Source organism: Ornithodoros turicata, chromosome 9, assembly GCF_037126465.1.
Source record: "Ornithodoros turicata isolate Travis chromosome 9, ASM3712646v1, whole genome shotgun sequence".
NCBI lineage: Eukaryota > Metazoa > Arthropoda > Arachnida > Ixodida > Argasidae > Ornithodoros > Ornithodoros turicata.
This window is the reverse complement of record NC_088209.1, coordinates 18,419,460-18,444,824: the sequence shown is the minus strand read 5'-3', so window position 1 is coordinate 18,444,824 and position 25,365 is coordinate 18,419,460. Positions and strand designations below refer to the sequence as shown.

Sequence of the window (25,365 nt, the reverse complement as noted above, 5' to 3'; positions counted from 1 at the left end):
CTAAGAAAAACCCAGAAGATGTGGGTTCGAATCCTGCAGCTGGCTATCCTTTTCAGTGACTTCCTTCTTTCTACATTCATCGTTCTTAGACACTTGAGGTCTTGTGTGTTTGTCTGTTTGTCTTTTCTTCGGTGTTCCAGCCTCAGAACATCAATTTCCATCGTGTAGCACATTATGCTTCCATTGTCCGTAATAGCTGATTCACAAATAATCAGACTTACCCCACCGACGTCGCCCTAAAAGCACTCCTGTCTTTTCTGGTATAGAGCCCCAGGCCTCCTTTTGTGGACCTTTCCAGCAGCCCCTCAGCTTTTCCCTTTCCCCTTGTGCACTGAGAACAGTCTCATTGGATCGCTCTCAAAGCTTTTTTCTTTTTTGTTCGTTACAGATTTTTATTTAAAAAAATGATATCAGCAGGGATGCTGTTTTTGCAGTTGAGTTATACGGCCAGGCAGACGTCCTCCCGCAGATAATACGTAGCTTCTAGATGACTGATTGTCTAAGATTCACGAATTAACTCTTTAATGACGGGACTTCGTCGATGAAAGCCATTGCACCTTCTAAAAAACCTGAAGTAAGGCCGTGCGTTAAAATATCTACCGACGAACATTACCATGCAAATGAGGCGAAAACGAAGCTGTTCGCCTGAGAAGACGTGTGTGCCCTTGCCCCCGCAGCCTTATCTGGACCGCAAAGCGGTTGATCTCGCTATCAGATCAGCATCTGTTCCAATCCTCTCCATCGCTCCAAAGCACGTGGCCCTCTGACGTGAATTGAACCCTCTTTCCCCCGTGCATCTGGTTTGCGCGCTTTCGCCTCATTTGCATGGCAATGGATATTTCAACGTACGCGTTCGCTTGAGGGTTTTTAGAAAGTGGAAAGACTTTCATCGAGTATCGCCTATCTGACTGTGAAGGCCCGCTTTTGTCCTAACTACCCTAATTAATAATAATTGGGTGTTTACGCCGCGAGACACCTGAGACTACCCTAATTAAACGGTTAATTAGCGAATTTTAGGCAATTAGGCAATTAGTATTTACCTTCTGTCACATACTATACCTTGATGTGTAACTCAATTGCATAAACGGCATCACTGCCGATCATACTGTTTTTTTTTTATAAAAAAAACTTTAACGAATATAAAATAAAACCTACTGTATAGCACCGTAATAAATGCACGTGAGGTACACGTTAATTCATCTTTTTTCACTATGCCGTTGTGGCCCGTCTACGAATGCCCACTTATTGCTACCTCCTGAGTCGACGGACGCGTTGTCACGTACTTTCTCCAACATTTCGAGACGTGCTGTTCTAGCGTATACCGCTCATTACGCATTGACGCATACTTTCAAATGCGGAGTTGAACTTGGACTATATATGGCAGACCTTACGATAGAGCAAAATACTCGGTGAGAAAACCTCAGTTTCCTTTTGATCTAAACGGTGTGCCTATTGCTATCAAGTGGAACTACCTATGGAGAGAAGCAAGTCACTGAAAACGCTAGCCAGCTGTAGGACTCGAACTCACGTCTTCTGGATTACCGGTCCAGGGATCTACCAATTGAGCTAAGCTAACACACCTCCCCCAACGACTTCAGTTCTTATAGGCACTCGGGGCTTGTGTGTTGTGTTGTCCTTTCTTCCGTGTTCCAGCCTCAGAACATCAATTTCCATCGTTTGTTAGGTTTTGTGCACTGTCGGTGTGATCTTCGGATTGTTTCCGCTGTGGCGACTATCCTTCCTATTGTGCTGTCGTTGGTGTTGCGCACACTTTATCGCTCTGTATATAATTGTGGACCCGCGACTACGTTTTGGTGGGTGAGTATGTTACGACACGGGGGTTTCTGTTTTTTTCTCTCTCTCTCTCTCTCTTTTTGTCTTTTGATTTGCAGAATTTGTCGGGTGCCGAATTCAATTTATCCATATTTATTATTTACTTATCAAGTGATCGCTTGCAGCTAGAAAACATGTGCCGTCAGGCAGTCATGGCGTAGTTCGACGGGGAAATCACACTTTCTCACGGTCTCAGAGCCGGCGGCCGTCAAGTTAACGAGGGAGTAATGACAAACGCCGTTACAAGTTCTTGAAACGATACACGGGTGCCATCAATGCCGAAGGTCACCCGTACGCAGGCGGTGCTCCGCGGTGTCGCGTTTCATCCATTGTTTGCTCACCGCGTATTGTTTCCGACACAAGGGAAGGCCAGCATGGGTGACTGTGAGCGCAAGGGGAACAGACACGTCGGTTGAGAAGTTATAAATACGTTTAGCATTCTTTCAGTGCTGGCACGCGGTTTGCTTTGTGTGATCACTACTGGGAAGTCGCGGAGGTAGCTTTAGGACCTCTCAGCCCTCTGCGCTTCTGGCGTATTCTAATGATAGCACACCTGACTGACAATCAACCGTGGGTTCGATTCCCCCACCCCACCCTCCGGCACTCGCTGTCTCCTCCTCAGCTGCCGTCCTTGAGCCTTGGGCCATTTCGGCATCGAGACACTTCGCGAGGTGGTTGAGTTTTTTGGGGGTCACTTCGTGGGAATGAATCTTTTAGCTCCGCCTCACAGCTTTACAATGTCTCAGAAATGGCGCACTGGAGACTTATTAACGTAAAGTGCGCTGTTTAGGAGACTTTGGTGCTGTTGGAAGGGTGTCAGTGCACATCAGAAACCCTCCTCGGCTTGAAGTGTTCTTACGCAGCGAGCTCAACTTGACACTCGTGGTGAAAATTTCAAGTCGGCGCTCGGGCTACCTTAAACCCGACTTAGATGACGCTCCAGTACGGCAGCTTCGGGAAGCCACATGGCAGTCAGAATATTTGCCCTGTCTTGGCTTTACATGAGCTGACGCATCATCAGTTTGTTTACAGGGCCTGTGCACAAGTGGCGGTGCCAGACGACAGGTGTAGCATATCTTTATGGGTCCTCACGCTAATATCCCAAGAATTAAGTAACTCTTGTTCTGCATCGCACTTGAGGGCAAGGGAAAAGCACGTTTATGCGGCGTACCGACCGAAATGACCATCCGAATCTGCCGTTTTTCCACGACATTTCCACACGCTATGTTTGCCTCCAATCTTTTTTTTCTAGAAACGTCAATGGCGCACCGAGGGGAACGGATGTTTTCACCGTACAACTCCTATCTTTCATGTGGGCTGCACCATTGCTGAGGCCATTCGTGAGAACCTTAAAAATATGAGTAAGTAATTAAGAAGTTCATATTAGTCAAAATGTATCAGATCAAGGCCCCAAGAAGTCGGCATTTATTGTAGGTGAGAGAAAAAAAAACGTATTTCCCTAATTTATAAAAATCTGTCTATAATTAGGGCCTTTTAGTGATGTTTACGAATATATATATCTTCGCATGGGAATTGCAAACTCATTTTCTCTTGCGTCTGACCCTTCAAGCGACCTATAGATGTAAACATTGACTGCTGAATTCAATTGCGCGTCGGCGACCAAGAGGCTGTCAATCTGGCGCCACGCCCACTATGATCGAACATGTCTGCACGCACATCAACCGTTATCGTCACCCGGGAAAAGACAAACAAAGCAGTCTCGACGTTATCGCTGCATTGTGCTAACGCCTTTGTAATGGCATTAGCACAATGAGTGTAATCTAGTGTAACCCCTTCGGAGTGCTGCAGGCGTGCACTCCAAATTATTTTGAAGGTAACATAAAAGCAGTAGAGAGTCAGAAAATTCAAAATTGCCACCAATGTCGGGTTCTTATGTCACAGTTTTCGTCCCACTTGCACAAATAGTCTTTTTTTAATAGAAAATTTTAATAGGAAATTACGGGCAACACTCTGTCGAAATGTTCCCGAACTGAACTACACTTGCGATATGGGGTAGTTGGTAGCGGTGCATCATAAAAGCAGCACAAGAGACGAAAACAGGGGAGAAGTTCACAGGACAACTGCGCATCGCTCGTTACCCCGACTACAACCCACAGTTAAAGGTACCGTAAAGCAGAAGGCAAATTGTTAACGTTGGCAGCGGCTTAGTTACTTTACTATTTACTTATTATATATATATATATATATATTACATAGGTCAAAGAGGTAAATATATCAGACGGCTACGAAGTTGAATAAAAGTAAAATAATAAGACGTGGACGACAGATTACAGCAAAGTTAACAAAAAACTTATTTATTTAATGGGTAATTTGACACACATATTATAAAAGAACGGTCGACGTTTCTACAGTGGCACTGTCTTCGTCAGGACAAAATTTTGTCCTGACGTCCTGAATTTTTGTCCCGACAAAGACAGTGCCACTGTCGAAACGTCGACCGTTCTTTTATAATATGTGTGTTAAATTATCCACTAAATAAGTTAGTTTTTTGTTAACTTTCCTGTAATCTGTCGTCCACGTCTTATTATTTTACTTTTATACATTATATATATATATTTATATATCTATATATATATACATACTCATGGAACGATGCGACAGCACCAGAGGACACGTGTTTCGCCGTGTTTGCGGCTCCTCAGCTCTGGGTAGCTGCGATAGCTTTTTTTTCCTCATATATATATATATATATATATATATATATATATTCATTCATTCATTGCTTTCACTGGTGATGAAAGCCCAGTGCAATATGTACAGATAATATGTGTAATAAAAGTAATTCTGCGATAAAAATTGATGCGCCACCTGCATTACTAAATTTTCTGAAAGTAACTATAATTTGTAACTGTAACTAGTAAGTGTAACTTAACTAGTTACTATTTTCGCGATGTAACTGTAGCTATAACTTAACTACTTAACTTTTTGGCTCGGGTATTGGTAACTATAACTAGTTACTTTTCAAAGTAACTTTTCCCAAGACTGCTCTATACGCCCGTCCGTGTAATTCATCTCAGCGTGTGTACGCCCAGAACAACGTCATGCGCAGGGTTTGAAGTTAAAGCGGCACTCTAAACGAAGTGAAGTCAGTGAAAGACATTAACACCAATTTACCCCATAACTTTTATCCCCTCCCCCCTATATCTCCCGGGCGTAATTTTTGAAGAGTTCAGTTACACTCCTGGACGACAGCGTAACATTTACGCCTTCGAAAAAAGCAGTGAACGTTATACGCTACATAAGAGTGATCTCAGTGACAAAGGTTGTACACTGGCAAAAGGGGTGGGTGTACACTTTTTCTTCTTCTTCTTCTTCTTAAAGTATGTACTGTTGGGGACACGGTTGTTTAAAATCTCCAGCCCGTGGCAGAGCGATCCCCTGTCGGCGATGTCGCGCACGAAGGAACTACACCAATACCCTCCCCGAGGGGAGGCTGCGCTGAAGTGCTCTCCGTAGCAGACGACGCTGAGAATGCGATGGTACTCGCTACCGACAGGCGGCGCTGCGTGGCCTTACCTCGGAGACTGTAATGGTATAGTTCCTTCGTGCGCGACATCGCCGATAGGGGACTGCTCGGCCACGGGCTGGAGATTTTAGACAACCATGTCCCCAACAGTACAAGCGCATTGTGAAAAGATAAGCTTTCGCTCCTTCCGTGTCACGCACATAGTTATCTTCGGAAAATTATCTTGGAAAATGAGTTCACGTTACTGAAAAAAAAAAGTGTTCAAGTTAGAAAATTAAAATTAAATTACTGACCATTGAAAGTACTTGGAAGATACCGAGATACTTACAAAAATATTTAAGACAACTTAAATACTCTACTCAAGTTACCGTACAAGTCTGGAATGCAGCGCAGTAACAAAAAAATAACGTAGTTAAATATGGTTGAATAGCAGTCATCAGTATAATATCAACGATCATCAATTATCAGCATCAGTTATTATCACTAAAAGCATTAAGCAATATAATTAGAGAAAGGCATAAACTCTGAGGGTTCAAATAGAGAAGACACCCGGAAAATTGTCTCGTGTAGTTCGACATAGTCCACTCACGCTGGTTTATGTACGAGCGTCGTTGTAAAACCACTGGTTATTAACCCTACGTCTGCTTATCTGGTTATGGTCAACAACACAAAAATCTGGTTATGGTCTGGATGTAAGATAGAGTTTGTGTAAAAGAGGCTACCTCCATAGGTAGTTATCTTGCTTGATGACAATACACACTGATCCGAGCAGGTGGAAAATTCGATAGACGCGGATGATGGTTGTGAAAATTGGATCGAAATGCAGGAGAATACTGCGGGGAAAGAAGAAAATCAGCAGGAACTTCAGGAGGACAGTGCAGTCCTTCAGCATCAGAAGAAGCAGGATGTTGAGGATGATGAAAGCCAGGTTACGGAGGAGTCTGAGGATGTGGAATGATGTAGTATAGGGTGGACATAAAGAACGTTGATGTGGTCGAAAATCGCTCTAGTGATGACACAGGGATTATGTCAGATGCATCAACAACGGCTACGCTGTGTGCGTAGCCTGGGTCAAAAAACGAGTTGCCGGATAGTGGAGAGAGCGTTATACCTCTGTCAGACGGGCACACATACGACCTTTACGGCAACGGCATTAAGAAAAGGCCGTATCTGAAATATGGTCTTAAACCCTGGAGGCTGCCAGACGGTATCCGTGAAGGCGTTTTGCCGGTGATGTCCACACCAATAAACACATCTGCGAACGTTGAATGAAATGTAGTGAAATCACATTTGTTCTCTCTGTGAGTTCTTTGAAACAACGTTTAGTTCGCACATAGCCAATTTGACAAACGGCAAACGATATTTGTTTTGAAGCAATTTCGATGCTTTGTTGTGCGCGCACAATTTTGGATGCAGACGACACGGAGTGCAGTGGTTCGAGGGTATCCCTACAAACTGACGAGATACAATGAGAAGCCAAGTGCAAATATTCACAAGGAAAACTCAAGGCGTTGAGCACTAAAAAAGTTCGCTGAACATTACGTCTCAAAAGAGCATTTTATTTGTAATTGAAGGAAATCTGCGCCATCTTGTTCATGGCGTTTCGTAACGACACTTGGACAGTTTCGCGAGGACGCCGTGAACTGTCTAGCGGGAGCTCCGTTGCCCTTACACCTCAGTTTTGTCGCAAAGGCCGTATGAATGACCGTCTGGCAAGAATTTAATGACCGTATACACTTAAGACCGTAATCGTTATGGCCGTAAGTGCTCCCGTCTGACAGGGGTATTAGCTACTCTGGTATCCGAAGGGCGTGTGAGTGACAGTAGTGACAGGAATGGTAGAGACATGACTCTGAAACGGAGGAGGATATCGAAGATAAGGAATAGGGCGGGTAAATGCGCCTAAGGTGCGTGTCGACATGAGATTGCTGTTCTCGGGTGTGTTACGTTTTTCATGAAACCTTCCCCGACTCCGTCAATGAGTTTCAAATTAATAACGTTTAATGTAAGGGTATTTAAAAGTAGAGTCAAACAAAACGAAGTCATAGACTTAGCCAGGTTTTTAGGCGTGAATTATATATTAATTCAAGAATCGCACTGGCACAAACAGCCGGAGGCAAAAGAATTTGACAAGAGTTTTAACACACTGTCCTATTGGAGCTACGGAAGCCATAACTCAAGAGGGGTTGGCATTATCTTCTTGAAACCAAAAGGAGGTAAAAGTTATCAAGTTTGAGAAAGACCTGCACGGGAGAATAGTAACCGTAGACGTAGATAATGATGGAACGTTGTTTAGACTTATAAATATATATGGGCCCAATAAAGCAAATGAGTCGGGGGAGTTTTATAGAGACGAGCTTCCTTACTATTTCATTGGAGCTTACAATTTCATAGGGGGAGGTGACTTCAACTGTGCAATTAATGCAAAAGATACATCGTCGGGTGTACATAAAAACGTTTCCGGAGCTGCAGAGTTGCGGCAGGCCATACAAGGTTTTAGGTTGGCAGACGTTTGGGCATTGGCTAGAGGAGCAGGAAATGGGTTCACACGACTAAACAAATCGGGGGGAAGTAGACTAGATAGAGTTTATGTGTCAAGTCACTTGTTCTGTAATGTGGAAAATATTGAAACGATTGAGACCATTGACATCTCTGATCATAAGGCAGTCTTAGTTGAGTTAAGAAAAGGGGGTTTTCAAGTCTTCCGACACCCCTGGCGCATGAACACCAAATTACTGCAGTGTCCAGAAATTCATGCGGACATACGCACCTTAATTGAGAGAGCGGTGCGGGAGAGTGACGGTAAATTTGCTTGGTGGTTGAAACTCAAAGATGACGTCAGGAACTGTCTGAGAGCCTGGGGCCAGAAAAACGCCCATGAGAAGCGTGCGTTGACATGCAAACTTCAGGCACATCTGCGCCAACTTCAGCAAACCGGCACTGGGTTTCTTACCGGTGTGACATATTCTTCTGCCAACGATCACCTGGCACCCCTGAGGGAAGAGCGGTGGGAGGCAGTAAGGTACTTGGCTGCGAAACATAAAGTTGAGAAGGAAGCCTGGTGCTCCCGAAGCCTCCTCTCCAAACATCTTTCTTCGGCGCCGCCACCAATGGAGGGGGAGGGGGGGGATATGTTTAATGCAAAGTAAAAAAAAAGAAGGGAAAGGTTAGCCACGATGTGGGCTTGCTATTCCCTAAAGGCTCTAATGAAAAACGGCAGCAGAATCACTGGTCAGAAACAAATAGCCGAAATGGCCAGAGAGTTCTTCTCAGACTTGTACGGGAGAGATCCCACAGAGTCGGACCGTTTCAGTTCCGATTCCACCTGCAACACAACAGAGGTGTTGAACTGAACTGTAAGGAGGTTGTTCAGGCTGTTCGTAGCCTGAAGAACGGAAAAGCACCAGGGCCCGATGGGCTGCCCGCTGAGTTTTACAAGCAGTATTGGAACCTTCTCGGCCCCTCTCTGGTTAAGGCGTTTAACGGCTCTCTAAAACAGGGATCATTACCAGATGAGTTCATGGAGGGAACCGTTATTTTGTTGTGGAAGGACCCCCAGCGCATGGAGCATTTGGGAGCCTGGAGGCCGATAACACTTTTAAACGTAGATTACGAAATTCTAGCAAAGGTTCTAGTAAAGAGGCTCCAAAAGAACATGGAAAACTGGATATCGCCATTTCAGGGAGCAGCAGTCGGTGGTCGAAAAATACAGGATAAACTTTGGGAAATCAGGGATGTAATACAATGGTTAGCTGAGAGGGACGTACGGAGTATTTTGCTGGTCTTTGATCAAGAGAAGGCTTTTGATAGGCTGAAACATGCGTTTTTGAGGGAAACGCTAGAACAAGTCCAAGCAGAAAATGAAATAGTAAACACTTGGAGAAAACTTTTGGAGCGATGTATAGAGGATGCAAGAGCAGATTGCTCATCAACGGTTGCCTAGGGAGGGAATTTATGATAAGAAGAGGTGTAAGGCAGGGTTGCCCTCTTTCTCCTCTTTTGTACGAATTGGCATTTGATCGCCTCTTGAGAGAGCTCTATCTATGGTTAATCAATCAAGGGAGTGGGAATACCTGGCTCAGCACACACAAAGACAATAGTCGCCTACGCAGTCGACTTGTCCATGATTGTTCAGAGCGAAAAGGACGTGGAGAACACATTGCGGTTTTAGAAGAATATGGGGCAAGAAGTGGAGCGAAAATTAACAAAGAGAAATCGAAAATGTTGTACATCGGGGCCAGTACCCAAGCAAAGATCTAGGGCTTAGGATTGTTGATGAAGAAAAAAATTTAGGAATCCTATTTGACAAGCATGGAGCGTCTTGCAATAATTGGTCCTGCCTGAAGGCAGCAGTTGAAAAGGTTATGAAAGATCACGACGAGCCTTCAATGTCACTGATGGCTAGAGCACAAGTCATTAAATCTATCGTGGTGCCAAAGTACGCTTACTTGTGCTCTGTCATTCACCCATCTCGGGATGTATGCCGAGGAATAGAGAGACGTTGCTTTAGCTTCATTTGGAGTGGGAAGACTCAGTGGGTGGCATAAGAAGTGTCCGGAAGCATATTGCTCCAGTGTGTGTGTTACTCAAGCGCTATGTTGCAGAAAATCCGGACCTAGGAATCATTGAGCTCCGGTCAGCTGACGGCTCAATTCTGTCTGATCCCGGTGACATTCAGGAAGCAATGCGTGAGCATTGCGCGGTCTTTTATGAGGAGTCACCTTACGACGAGACTGTTGTCAGCCGAGAGTGCCCACTTCCGGCGAAAAATATGGACCATGTTGACTCAGGGCCGCTCACGCAAAACGAGGTTTATGCAGCTGTCTCCTCAATGACGCACGGAAAGTGCCCTGGCATTGATGGCATCCCAGTTGAGTTATACAAGTGCTTCTGGAATGTAATTGGTTCTTGCTTGGCTCGGGTTTTTAACATCTGCTTAACCCAAGGGTCGCTATGCCCCAGCATGCAGAATGGTGCTGTTGTCCTTCTGTGCAAAGACACGTCTCGAAAACTAAGCCCACATGCTTATCGTCAGATTACTTTGCTGACTAGCGGGTACAAGATCCTAGCTAAAACAATTCTGTTGCGAGTTTCGTCTCTGTTGGAGAAGGTGTTATGTCCTTGCCAAGCATATTCTGCTCCCGGCAGGTTTTAAGACCTTCACAGAATCGCACTTCGCGATGCCATCCACTGGATTAAGAGTGGCCATGCCCCCGCTGTGCCTGCATCCTTCGATCAATCCAAGGCATTTCATCGTGTGCGACACGCATATACCTGTTCTCTCGACTTAAGGCATACGGGTTCGCCATTACGTGAGTCAGCTATGTGAAAACGCTCTATAGGGGCGCAAGAAGTGTTGTCTCTGTCGCTGGCGGCTTGTTGCTGCCCTTTGTGGTGTGGCTTGTGGTGTCCGCTGGATGTTCTCTGTCTCCCGCCTTGTACGCCATCGCCATGAACCCTATGCTTGAGAGATTGGGAACGCTTCCTTGGCACTGCCCAATGAATGCCCTCCACCTGTTTTCGCATTCGCGGATGACGTCTCTGTGATCCTTTCACGCGAGTGTTCCCAAGGACCTGTTCTGAAGTCGTTTGAAGATTACGGAGCTGTTTCAGGGGCCAGACTGAACAGATCAAAAAGTGCAGCACTGTTTTTGAACCTCCGGCCTTCCTGCGAGGCTCCTTTCGGTGTTCCAGTGGGACCGGAGATCAAAATTCTTGGTGTGACTTTCGATTGCACTGGGATATCTAGTAGTATCTATATCTATCTGTATCAATAGTCTCTATCTATCTGGTAACTATATATCTAGTAAATTGGGCCCGTGTGTTTAATCGTAGTAGAGCTGTCCTCCGGCAGCTAGGTTCGTTGATTCGCCCATCACTTTTCGGGCTCACCTGCTAGTGGCCTGATACTACGGTCGCTTGTGGTTCCTAGGAGTCGTAGCCACGCCGCCACTATTGATCCCTACTGCCATCACTAGACACGCGTTCCGTTTTCTCTGGGGCGGTTCGGTGTAGTGGGTCGCAAGATCCCGCTTGCACCGTATACTTGACCGGGGCGGCTTAGCCGTGCCGGTGGTGCTCGACAAGTGCCTTGCACTTCAGTCGCGCGTTTATTTCGAGGCACTGCACACTCCCGATCACTCAGCGCGCGCATTAGTGCAGCACTCTGTCGGATGTGCCCCCCCCCCCGCCCCATCACGTTCATTCAGAGTCTCGCCACCAGGTTCATGGTTCACTGAAAGTCCCGCATTTCGGCATAGGTCCGAAGTCCTGCCTCATCAATACGCTGACTGCGTTGATGTTGTGAGGCGTTTGCGACTCCAGCTTCCTGACGCTGACATCCAGTTATGGGATGTCAGCGATTTTTATACGGCAATCAGGGAGTTGCAGTCCGATCCTGTAGTCCCTTCGGTGCCGACGAAGCTGTGGGAAACCTAAGTGATATAATCCCAAGACGGTAGCGGAGAAGGCTGTTTATTGTGTGGCCGTCAGAGCCAGACTGAATAGTCTCATGGCGGCCAAAACCGTGGAAGGATTTTTAAAGCTCGCGCCTTGCGATGTGCTGCTGGTGGCGCATCAACTTCATCTTCTGCTGTGTGTCGCTACAGGGCCCCCCCGCTGGAAACGACGAAGAGCGGTCGGCCCAGGTGACGCGCTTGGTGGAGCTGGTGGAAGGAGCATAGACAGGCGATGGGCCGGGGAGCGACGAGGCGATTAGGTTAAGATTCTCCAAAAAAGCTGGTTTCAGCCTATCGACGCTGACCGTATCCTGCCTGGCGTTGATGGCTATACGGAAGGTCTTGTCCGATCTCTGAAGTACAGGATAAGGGCCGGAGTAGGGGGGGGGGAAGAGATTTCTTGATGGCGTCGGAACGGAGGAAAACGTGGGTGGCGGTGGATAACTCCTGCGGAATGTAGGGCTGAGCTGAAGAGTTTGCACGCGTGGGGACTGGGCGGAGGTTGTCGAAGGCATGCCGCAAGCGATCGAGCAGCGCGGAAGGCTGGAGTTCTCGTTCTTGTGGGGTGAGGAAGTCAGCGGGAAGACGCAAGGGGCAGCCGTAGACGAGCTGGGCGGAGCTGCAGCTGAGGTCCGGTTTGTAGGTGGCACGGATGCCCAGAAGCACGAGTGGCAAAACGGCTGTCCAGTGAGAGCGGTGGTCATGGGCCACCAAGGCGGCTTTCAGATGACGGTGGAGCCTTTCGACCAGGCCATTCGAAGCAGGATGGTATGATGTTGTTCTGATGCGAGATGTGCCAAGCAGGTTCGTGAAAGCCGTGAATAGCCTGCTTTCGAACTGCGGGCCCCTGTCAGTAGATATACGAGACGGCACTCCAAAACGGGAAATCCAGGTGGAAAGGAAAGTGGAGGCAATGGTCTCAGCTGTGGTGTCCCTGATAGGTGTTGCCTCAGGCTATCGGGTATACCGATCAACGACGGTTAGCAGGTACCGGAACCCGTCGGATGGAGGCAGGGGGCCGACAATGTCCATATGAAGAGAGTCGAAACGGGCGTCTGGCAGGGCAAACTTGCTGAGCGGGATGATGGTATGCCGCTGTATTTTGCATCGCTGGCATGCGAGGCAGGCTCGGACCCATAAACGGATGTCTGCGTTCATTGAAGGCCAGACATAACGTTCCGCTATGAGCTTCTGAGACGCTCTGGCGCCAGGATGAGAGAGGGCGTGAAGGGCGGCAAAAACTGCGCGGCGGAGCTCTGATGGGACGAACGGTCTAGAACGGCCGGTAGAAGTGTCGCAGCAGAGGCTTAAACCCGTGCCTGGCAGAGGAAAATCTTCGAAGTGGGGAGAGGTTGAATGGTTGGTGCGGAGTAGAGGAAGTTCTTCGTCTGCATTCTGCGCGACAGCTAGAGCTTCGGGAGAAATGGATGTTGACGGAGCAGACAGGGGAGCGATGCGGCTGAGGGCATCTGCGGGGCAGTTCTTGCAACCGGGCACGTATTGTATATCTGTGCAGAAGTCTGATAGGAAAGATAGATGCCGAATCTCGCGGGGAGAATAACGGCTACTGGCCGACCGGAAAGCGTAGATGAGCGGTTTGTGATCCGTCATGATAGTGAAGTTGCGGCCTTCCAGGAAGTGTCGAAAGTGCCGGACTGCAAGATAGGCGGCTAACAGCTCCCGTCCGAAGGTGCTGTATTTCTGCTCAGCGGGCTTGAGAGCCTTGCTGAAGAAAGAGATTGGGTGCCAGACACCGTTGAGCTCCTGTTGCAGAGCTGCTCCAACCGCTTCGACAGACGCGTCTACCATAAGGGTAGTTGGAGCGCCATGTTTGGGATGGAAAAGGAGTGTCTGCGCAGAAAGGGCGGTCTTGATTTGGGAAAATGCAGCCTGCGCCTCTGCGTTCCAAGGAAGAGGGTTGGTGCGGGTCTCCCGCTGGCTTAGGAGCGATTCCAGGGGACGGTGGATGGTGGCACAATGCGGAATGAATCGCCGGTAGAAATTCACCAGGCCGAGAAACCTGCGCAGCTGCCGGATGGATTGGGGCTGGGGATAACTGTTAATGGCGGCAACCTTGTTGGCTAGAGGGGCGATTCCGGTGCGAGAGATCAGGTGGCCGAGGAATTCAGTTGACTCAACGCCAAACTCGCACTTCTGAATGTTTACGACAATGCCATGGGCGTCCAGGCGAGTGAAGAGTTGACGGAGATGGTCTGCGTGCTCCTCGGGGGTCGAGCTTGCGACAAGAATGTCGTCAATGTAAGCAAAGACGAAAGGAAGGCCTCTTGTGACTTAATCGATAAATCGCTGAAACGTCTGCGCCGCGTTGCGTAATCCGAAAGGCATCCTTTGGAATTCAAAAAGGCCGAATGGGGTGGTAATCGCTGTCTTTTTGACGTCTTCGGGTGCGACGGGAATTTGATGATAGGCCTTCATTAAGTCGATTTTGCTGAACAGGGTAGCGCCGTGTAGGTTGACCGTAAAATCCTGCAACCGTGGTAGAGGGTAGCGGTCGGGAACGGTGGCGATGTTAAGTGCCCGATAATCGCCGCATGGGCGCCAATCTCCGGTTTTCTTTGGCACCATGTGCAATGGAGATGACCAATCACTCGAAGAGGGCCGTGCGACACCGATGGCGAGCATGTGCTCAAACTCGGTGCGGGCGATTTGGAGTTTTTCGGGCGCTATAGCCGTCGTGGTCGTGCGAATACGGGTGGTCCAGTAGTGCAGATATGATGGACCACATCATGAGCGACAGGCCTTGACCAATTCGGCGGCTGAGTGAGGGAAGGGAACTCCCTCAGGATGGAGGCACAAGGCGATGTCATGGCAGGAAAGGTAGAAGTGGAGGTCACGACGGGAGACGACGGGGCGCTCTTGACAAAGAGGGAAAGGTTTGTTGTCAAGTCGAGAAGTCTCTTGTGTAGAACGTTGACCGTGGACCGAAGTGTTGCAAGAAATCTGCACCCAGAATCGCTTGACCGACGCCGGCAACTAAGAACAACCAAGAGAAGCTTCGGCGCAGTCCGAGATTGAGGCGGGGGATCTGCTGGCGGAAGACTGGAATGGTGGTGCTGTTGACAGCGGTGAGATGAAACAGGGCCGGGCGGCGCCTATCAGATGGGGAAGCGGGCAGCACACTGACCTCGGCACCGGTATCGACCAAGAAACGCATCTTGGTCACACGGTCAGTAACGTAGAACAGGCGACTGATGGGAGACGCCGGGAGACTGCTGGTCGCCGTCAGTGCTCCCCTGCCGGGTTTCCCGACCAGCCGCAAGGCAGAGTGCACTTCTCCGCACGAGCTCCGAAACGATGGTGGTACCAACACCAAGGAACTGAGGAATCTTCGGAGCGCGGAGAAGACGAGCGGCGGCGGGTGCGAGAGGTCCGTCCCCGGAAGCGGCGGCGGTGCGGGGAATCTTGACGGCGGGTTGTACGATCAGCAGAAAGAGCGTCGATGCACTCGCGGAGGTGGGAAATGTCGGCTGACAAGGAATCAAGGCGCGCGTGCACGGGGTCGTGGCGAGAACGGTCAGCATCGCAGCGGGGTTCCGAAGAGTCGGATGAGGGCTGGGAGAGTGACGCGACGCCTGGACCGATCACGTTCGGGTCACCAGTGTGGGAAACCTAAGTGATATAATCCCAAGACGGTAGCGGAGAAGGCTGTTTATTGTGTGGCCGTCAGAGCCATACTGAATAGTCTTATGGCGGCCAAAACCGTGGAAGGATTTTTAAAGCTCGCGCCTTGCGATGTGCTGCTGGTGGCGCATCAACTTCATCTTCTGCTGTGTGTCGCTACAAAGCTTTCGTGGCGTCAAATCACTGCGGCATGACTAGACGCCCGCCGCGCCGGTCTCCAGTGGAAGATTGCCCACAACGTTCTTTCTTTCCGCGAGCGATTACACCGGTTTCACATCTTTGGCTGTGACGGTACGTTGCCCGTCTTGCTGGACGTGTGAAACCGGAGAGCACTGTTTCAGGCGTTGTCACGTTCCTCTTTTGCTGTGGCGCAGATTAACGCAAATATTTCAGCTGTCGACTGTCGTCTGGGCCACCGTATTGTTCCTAGGGCCGTTGCCTCTTCCGCGCACTCAGCGTAAACAATTTGCTTAAGTAATTACGGAGATAAACTTTGAAATTCGGATCCCTCGTTGCCGGCTGGCTTTCAGTGGCCCAGACTTCGGAGACGCAGCTATATTTCAGGACTTTGTTTGAGTAGACTTATTCAGGACCCAATTTAGTAACTCTAGCATGCACCAGAGAGGAGGAGCGTTCGGCGGTGTGGTTTTGGGGTGAAAAGTGCGAAAAAGTGGTATCTGCCGCAGAATGTTGAAGTACGTAGTACGTAGACGCCTGTTTATCACTTGGACAGGTGTACGAGTGGTGCAAAGAGTTCCGAAATGGAGGGTCAAGCTTGACTGACGCACCCGGCTACTGCACCTGTGCACACTGACGGATCAGTGTCTCAAGGCGGATCTACTGCAGCCTTTTATATGCCACATGAAAACCTTGAAGTGGCGCACAAGCTCCCCTACGAAACGTCATCTATAGAGTCCGAGCTCTTCGCCATACTGACCGCGTTGAACCACATAGCGGCATCACCGCCTGGCGCTTGGGTTGTGTTCACGGACAGTAAGGTGGCGCTAGAAGTTCTAGCAAATTATTGTTCCAGAACAATCGGCAGCCTAGACACCATGATAGTCGCAATATACAACCGACTTCTATCCTTTGGTCATAGCCTGTGTTTCCAATGGGTACCCAGTCACACCGGCCTGCACGGAAACACCCGCGCAGACGCCTTAGTACGTCGGGCACATGGGGACGGCACCTCCAATAACTGTCTCCTACCACTTTCAGCCTCATCGTGTCGGTTACAGACACAGCGACTCCGTCATAACGGCACTCGGCAGTTTCAAGAGGGCGCTGTCCGACTGAACGACCATCTCCGGTCTATCGACCCGTCGATGGATTTCGTTGCCACACACCACTGCTCGCGTCAAGAAACGTTCATTCTACACCAACTACGCCTTAATGCCGCCAGGACACCTCTACTTCTCTGTAAAATGGGTCTTCTCCAGTCGCCCAAATGCCCCACTTGCGCTGTTGAAGCTGATGTGCCACACCTTATCCTCGACTGTCACAGATTCGACACCCCTCGAGCCACGCTGAGACGACGCCTACTCGAGCTGCGGTGCACGGACTTTTCTCTGGCCACTCTGCTCGGCCCAGTACGAGATCACACACAGCGGTCTGTGACCAAAGCAGTTCTGACTTTCTTGAGAGATTCAGGTCTGATGAACAGCCTGTGAACTCAGTCGTGCAATCTCATTCTTCTGTGCCCCACTCTCACCCTCAACGCATTAACCTCGTGCTTTCTTTTTAAAATCATCTTCTGTGATTCATCTCATCATTCTTTCACCGTTTGTTAGTTATCTTCTTTTGTCATCTTTGTCTTTGATCTACGTCATCCTTCTTTCATCATCTGTTAGTTTTTCGTTATTTCCTAATTCTTTTTCTTTTTCTTTATTTCTTATTTCTTAATTTTCTCTATTTATTTATTTCTTATCCCTTCCTATTTCTTTATTTCTTATCTTTTCTTTTTATTTATTTATTATTATTCCTTATTTCTGGAATAGCAAGTCGACGTCCCGTTTGGCTGACCTTTTTCCGTTTTTTTTTCCTTTTCATCTAATAAATATATCTCCCCCCCCCCCGCCACAGCACTCTTAAAAATGAACTTCACTTATGCTGTTCATAATTGTCACAAAAAAAAGGCGTACGCCCCCGTTTTGAACAAATCAGGGGGCTTAATCGCTTCATCGTCGTTAGGGTCGTTACAAGCTAACGAGTTTAAGTTTAGATTAAGTTAGGTTAGGTGTAGAAAGAAAAAAAAAAACGACGGAACGAGCGATTGATGCCAGGTCTTTGCGACGGACAGAAGACAAAAAGGCTTCCACAAAATTAATGCAGCTCTAGTCGCGGCCTTGTTGGCCACGCGCCACACAACGCTCAAGGCAGGGGAGCGTAAATTCGAGCGCGTTAACAATGTGCTGCAGTCGTGCTGGTTGCATGGCAAGGTTAAACGGTTCCCGGGGAATATTTTAGTTGCTTGCAAGTGGCAATCGACGCACGTTACAGGGTGTTAAATCCTGGCGTCAAGAAAATGACGTGGACGCTTCCACAAAGAGCGAATATGCAGTCCTATTGGCACTCCTCTGTGACCAATAAGGACCCTGATATTTCTTTACGTGATATTAAAAAGAAAAACGAAAGCGGGCTGGTGCATGTGCGTTACCAGGATTTTTTCCGGAGGGGAGACAATGTGCTTCCATGCAGTGTGGGAGGGGAGGGGGTTAGAACGTTCAATCCCCTCACCTGTTTACCTGGAGGTGTGGGGTGCAGACTGTGTGGGGTGCAGACTGTGGGGTGCTCGGGTGTCCACATTACCATGATATCTGAGAAAAATCATGACGACCTATATGAACAAGAATGCACAATCATGCGCATCTGAGATTTTGAACATTTGGGATTTTAAACGGTGGATTCTTAACGGTGGAATATCGGGGCATCCTCTTGAGGGGATTGTGGTTCAGGAGACAAAATACAATGACGTTCCAATGAAACGAAAGCTTTAGGAAAAATGCCGCCTTTGAGTCAAAGCATTCGTCGAAGGGCACATTAGACTCACATTAAGGCAGATACGAGGCTATAATGCCTGATCTGAGTGCAGAAATAGTGGAACTTATCAGCCCCTTGTCGTTTTATAGCTTCACACGATCGCATGACAGGCATTTCACTCTTGCTTTTCTCCCTATTATTTTTTTCTCCAACATCCAACATCACTCTTGCTATACATTCTCTTTTTATTTTATTTAGTCGGTTCGAATCTCAATTTCTCTCCTTCCTACATATACTTCAATCCCGAGCAGTCAGCTTTTAGCGCTGTAAGTAGACGGATCGGCAATTTCTAGAAGTACCATCTCTGTATTTTTCTTGAAGCATCCATCCATCAAGAATCTTAAAAGGAATATGAAAGCACCCTTACGATCATGTTCTCCACCGTTAAAACGTGAAGGCTTGAAAGCCACTTGGCATTTCAAGCGGTCTGTAACATTATTTTGACGTTCATATTGGCCTACAATTTTTTCTAGTTTTTTATCGTCCTCCACCTTGTTATGAAGTTATTTTGAGTTCTGCTTCGATTTTTAAGCGCTACATGCACCACCACCAGCGGCATGACCGAGCGGGTTAATGTGTCCCGCTCGTTGGTGTAGTTGCCAAGGTCGTTTGGAACACTGGGAGGTGGTGGGTTCGAAACGTGCCACGTCCCCCTGCCCCCCACTCCTTCCTGCTGTCCTCTCTCCATCTGCCCACATCTGTACACCGCTCACGGCCTCAGTTGCTTCGCGGCGCTAACACGGAACGTCGCGAAACGTTGCAAACACAAAACCCCACATGAACAAGGAAAAGTAAGCTTAGTATAATAAGGACACGTAGAAGAAGTAGGAGCATGAAGACATGAGCAGGACTGACTGGTACTTGTATGTAAACTGCTAAGCTAAGCTTGTATATGCCATTGACGCATTAAAATCAGTTCGAAATAATAATAAAAAAAGAGCTAAGCTAACACGCCTCTCCCGTGACTCCCAACCATAGATTGAGAAGTTACCCATCAAAAAGAACTCGTCACGAGTTAAGTTACCGCGTGAAAAATGTAACAAGTTAGTAACGAAGTTCTTCAGCCTGAAATGTAACTTGCAGTTACGGAGTTACTTTATAAAAAGAACGGGTTACTTCGGACACAAAATAGCACTACACAGGTGTAGCGCGCATGAGCAGTTGAGTTCGACCTTGAGTTCCCTGCAGAGGGGTGTAGCACGCTTAGATCGTTTTCGTTTATATCCAACACTTCGTACGCTTTGCATGTTACTCCCTGTGGGCTCAAAATGGTTCAGCTTCATTTCAGTGGCAGCGGTTCTCACTCCCTGAATAGAATACTGTCATTGACCGAATATCACGTTCTGCGTGGCATAAAATACTGCGTGACATAAAAATTAAAAGATGCCATGAAAGAACCGGAGAGAAAGCACGAAATGAGTAGACCATGAGTGAAAAGCGAATTAAAACTCAAAAGTAACTTGTAACTTAGCTTAAGTTACTTTGGCAAAGTTACCTGAAAAAGCAACGGGTTCCTGTGAAAGTTACCACGGCACAAAAGTACCGAGTTAAGTTACAAGTTACAAAAAAAAAAGGAACCTAGTTACAGTAACGAGTTACCTCGAACTCTGCTCCCAAGAGCGCGTCATTTGAAGGGACAAACACATACACTCACTCATTCACTCTAATATGTTTTCTCACTCGCGCACACATTCACACGACGGGGCGACGCAAGCGGCATCTGTTGAACATGACGGGAATTGATGTTCTCAGGCTGGAACACATAGAAAGGACAAATACATAGTACAAAGCCTCAAGTTCCTAAGAATTACGTTAACTGTCACAAAAAGACGTACGCGCAAGGCGCTTTCTCCAAGTCAGGACCGATAACGGCATCATTCTGTGCAGCGGTTGGCCTTCAACGTGTTGTGTGGTGGAGCTGTGTTTTTTTATGAGCGCACTGCGGAGACCGGGAGGCCCCTTGGAGGCGCCCCTGCCGAAAATAAGACAGCATAGGGTCGCGACCTGCTCCGCGCACATGGGATGCCTCACCGCCAAGCTGTCTCTCAATGGCCAAGTGACCCTGGCTGCAAAGTCGTCGTGCACTGCAACCACGTGGTGCTGCGTGCAACCCTGCGACCGATCGATCGATTGGCGCATGCGCCCTTGCCCGGGGGAAGATGGCCGACCAAGTGTGATGGCGCGGGCTCCGGCTGCCAAGCCTGCAAGCTCCTGCTACTATGGGCCCGACGGTCTCCCAGCTTTCCCGCAACGATGTGCCCTTGCATCACCGGTCGGCTATTTCCGCCTGTGATTCATCGTCGATCTGTATGTTGCTCCCGTGTTAAATTTGAAACGAAACTGTCTCCCGCAAGTGTGTGAAGACTTCTAAGAGCTCATGGCGGAGCCTTATCCAATTTACGACGAAGAGGTAATATTTTTCTTTATTTGCTTTCATAATGCGATGCCCGACAATGCTCTCGACTTTTTCTTCGAGCTTATAATAAAACGGCAGCAAGCTGTATGTGTATCTTAAACCGTACTAGAAGTCTCAAACGCCCGTGACGTAAATCAGTCCGACGTCGTGCGCATGCCGTCTGGAAATATTCGTCGCAAATTGTTCGTAAACAGAGATGTTATATTTTTCATGCTACGTTTGCGACGAGTGGCTATCTGTGCATTATTTCTTTCATAAAATTTACCGGTCGCGTGCTAGCATCGCTCATCAAATACTGTATGCTTTCTCAGAAACCGTGTCGGCACATGCCGAACGTCGGCACAGTAAAGACGTTCAACAAAAACGTCGAAGCAGAAGATGATGACATATAGACACTGTGTTAGCTTTTCTGCCTCCAAAGCTCGAGTTACTTTAATACAGAAACCGTTCACCAGCCCGTCTGCATCTACGCAATAATGAAAATTGCAAGATATCGTTTCGGATGCACACTTTCCTTGCTTTATTTCTGGTCTACTGTTGTCAAACCTAGCGGCACTGGGCCACGAACACGTACCTACATTAGGTCGTGGCCTTCCTGCGCTTCCCTCAGTTGTTCCTCTAATCCAATTTCGCCGCTCGCCGGCAAATTCAATGCACGTGTATCGCTATCCGGCACGGAATATGGCTGCAATATGAGCGTTGAGTTGGAATCCTGAAAGAAGCCCGTAAACGCAGACAATCTGTGCATGTTCAGTTGTACGACAAATGCTAATAGCGATGGAACAATTCAGAATATCACGTTGTGCGAGTTCGCTGTTCGTGTCATTGATAAAAGAGATACACTATGCGTTGCGTTTGTACTTTTGGTTTAATTGCTGCGCTTCGTTTCCATGAGTGGAAGCGGCAGTATACGAGGTAGGAAAAAGAAGACAATGCCCGCATTAATGGACCTTGGCAATGGCCAAGTAGGCAGAACAGCGCTATACTGCGGTGATTAATATGTGAGGTGCATTAGCGTTATCGCATTCGGCGAGGTGAATAACAAGAACGCACAGCGTCAAGCGCTGCCTCGGAAGTGGCCCATTAGCATTTGCGGCACGGTTTCTTTGTCCCACATTTTCCTCCGTTTTGTCGCATTTACTTTTGTATTTATATTCATTGTTTTTGCGTGTATGTGTTTTCTTTTCTTTTTTTTTTCCTTTTCCATTTCTCACGTCCGACTGCTGTTTTGACAAATGGCACCAGTGGCTATTGACGTTTTCCTATACCTTTTATTGTACCCTTCCGAGTGTGAAAATGCTTCGGCAGGTCATTAATCAAAGCGCATGTTCTCTATATCGAACGCATTCCGTTTTGAGAATGGCCGCCAGGTGGCGCGATTTGGACGTAACTGTTGTGTGCACCTTGCGGGTTTCGAACCCGTTCATTAGGATGCAGATGACGGCAGATGAGTGGTCTTGGTGAATGATGTACACCCATATGTATACGTGTTCGTGAACGGCACACGCATCACGACTGAATTAGGCCGCTTCGATGGAAACAAAACTGTTCAAAGCGTCTTTCGAAGCCTTATTAGTGTTATGAAATCCTGTAAGAAACAAAAATGGTAACAAGCGGGCTAAATGGTTAGGGAATGTTTAGGAAGATGAGTGCACACTCTTCTGTGGTTCATCTCATAGAGTCAACAGTACAAAAAGAAACAAAAAGAAAATAACCTATATAAAGAAAATTTATTACATTAACCTGATGATATGATATAGCCTGATAAAATAGCCTACTTGTCCGAAGGATGCGGTCCAAGTGTTTATCTTCTGGGTGCTTTTACCCCGACTTGTTTTAATTAGCTTTTTTCTCGCGGGAAGCTTAATTTCCGGAATAGAACTCGAAATTTTGATGAGTAAAGTGTTTTGAATTACTTTCGGAATTACTTGGAACGCTATCTGGGAAGGCCCAATGTTTAAAGCTTGGGTCAGTTCCACACCATTTTTTTTTCGGTGTGATTACCCAAAGACTCTATTCAGGTCGGTACATCCTTCGGTACAGATTTTTTACATTTGAATGTGGAAGGAGAAAAACCCTTTCGCCATGGGAAAAGGAGTACGAATTGTGGGTGTCGACCAGCACTTCAGAGTCGTTAGAGTGCTTGAAAGATCTTCCTTGTGTGCTCGAGGTGTTCATGAAGTGCAATGTTGAGCTGCCCAGCAGTGCACCAGTGGAGCATCTGTTTTCGGATGGTGGTCTTGCTATGACAAGGAGACGTGGCAGCCTTACAGACAAGAACCTTGAGAATACCTTACTCTTGAAAGCCAATGGACGTTACAAGCTGCACTCATGATCTGCACTTTGTTCACATACCTGTAGAAAGAAAGCCTTTTGACTGTGACGTTCCGTGTTACTTTAACGTGGCAAGAGGCTTGTCCTTGTGTAAGACTTCTCTAACTTGTTTTTCTACCACAACCACAACTATACCACCATCTTTCCGAACATGCGCAATAAATGTGTACATCACATCTTGCAGTTTGCACGTCGTTTGCCCGTTGCAGTCAACTTTGTGGATGTAATTCAGTGTAATGCCATTACTTTTTCAGTAATTGTAATCGTAATTGAATTATAATAGAAAAATTGTAATTATAACTATAATTTAATTACTTTTGTGAACATGTAATTGTAATTCAATTACTTTTGGGAACATGTAATTGTAATTCAATTAGTTTGGAAAAGTGATTTTTACAGGTCTGATTCAGCGGCAACGGCTAGTGCGACACTGAAAGGGGAGCCGAAGGGGTGGGCCAAGGGTCCATCTTCGTGATGCCGCGATGCGAGAGTGGTCGGCACTGCGTCCTGGGCCGACTTCTAAGGGAACTGTGCCGACATATGTCTGAAAGCGTCTGAGGAACTGTTAAAACGGAACTTCACCACATAGCACGCTCCTAGACGACCACTATTCCGAATGATACCCACTCTGTGTCCAGATTTGTTCAAAACAGGGGGAGGCGCCTATATGTGGGACATGCATAATGTGTTCCAGATAGGCGCCTCCTCCCATTTTCAACAAATCAGGACACAAAATGATAGTATTCGGAACGGTGGTTGGCCAGGAGCGTTCTATGCCGTGAAGTTCTGTTGTAATAGTCAGGGAACGTGTCTTTGAATAGTTTGGGGTATTTCCTGCACGGTGCTGCATATTTCTAAAAAGAAAAAGATAAACGAGAAGAAAAAAAAAAAACACGTTGCCTTTACGTTGCAAAATTTCCAGTTCAATTCTGAAAATTAAACTTCCCGTGCAGAAAAGCTAATTAAAACGGACGCAAGTTGTGGCAAGAGTTCCCAGAAGATAAATACATCGTCCACCGCACCTTTTTCGGACAAGCGTATCTTTCTACAAGAATTAATAACACGTCAGGCGAATCACACTGCATTGCGAGCACCTAGTGTCAAAAACCTGATTGATTGACTGATTGGAAAAAGACAAAAGTGAACGAAATCTGAAGCAAGCATGTGATGATTTTTTGTTGCTACTAAAATCCAAGCATATGCCACCTACGTTGAGATACACACAAAAACTAAAATCTTGCAGCGTGAAGAGAGGGGAGGGGGGTATCGTTTATCGAAAGAAAGAGAAAGGAGGGTGCAGAAAATTGGCGTTCCTGAATTTTCGCAATAAGACAAGAGAAGCAAAAACTGATTTTCATACACGCTATTTCTCTTTGCGGTTTGTTTCCTCTGTTCAGCCTTTCCTTTAAAAGAGCACGAAGTGCAAAAATTTTCTCCTCATGTAATGAAAGATCCCGTTACCTTGGCAGTATGGTGTAAATGGAACGGTATTCATCCGTAGCGTGATTCGTGAATATTTATGAGCGTGATAAACCGCAATTAAGGCATTCCCTCTCCCTCTCTTTCTCAATAAGGCCGACAATGTGGAGCGGCCTCTCATTGGTCTCTTCATACGACGTGTCCAATCACAACGCGAGGTCGTTTGAAGGGACCAATCCGAGATCTCTCCGCACTGTTGCACTACACTCTTAAAAATGAACTTCACCGCATAGCACGCTCCTAGCCAACCATCATCTTGAATGATATCGTTATCTGCCCTGATTTGTTGAAAACAGGAGGCGTACGCCATTTTTGTGACAATTATGCTGATCATAATTGTCACAGAAAAGGCGTACGCCCCCCGTTTTCGACAAATCAGGGCAGATAACGATATCACTCGACATTATGGTTTACTAGGAGCGTGCTACGAGGTGAAGTTCTTTTTTAAGAGTGTACTTGAGAAGGAGACAGAAAACTTCCATTGCTGTTTCTTTCGCTCATAAATCGCGAACGACGCACGCGATAAACCTCGTTCCTTTTATGTTGACCTCAAAGTAACAGCATCTTCCGTTCCGCGAATACAATTTTTCGCACCTTATCGCCTCTTTAATTTCGACAACCTACGCTGGAACACAACAACAACCGCTGGAAGCAGTACATGTATCTAGCTTTTCCCG

The 25,365-nt window shown here is 47.2% G+C and overlaps 1 protein-coding gene across 2 annotated transcripts in view; it reads left to right on the top strand.

Annotated features, from left to right (window-relative positions):
• LOC135368270 (inactive dipeptidyl peptidase 10-like) overlaps positions 1-25,365 on the top strand; it is a 187,773-nt gene that overhangs the window by 48,912 nt on the left and 113,496 nt on the right. Inside the window, exon 1 of one of the 2 annotated variants that reach the window (XM_064601442.1) lies at positions 20,621-20,869. The exons of the other annotated variant lie outside the window; for it this stretch is intronic. Within the exon in view, the coding sequence (XP_064457512.1) occupies positions 20,837-20,869 (33 nt within the window). The 5' untranslated portion in view covers positions 20,621-20,836. Of the gene's footprint in view, positions 1-20,620; positions 20,870-25,365 lie in introns of those variants that run through there. 2 annotated transcript variants of the gene reach the window in all.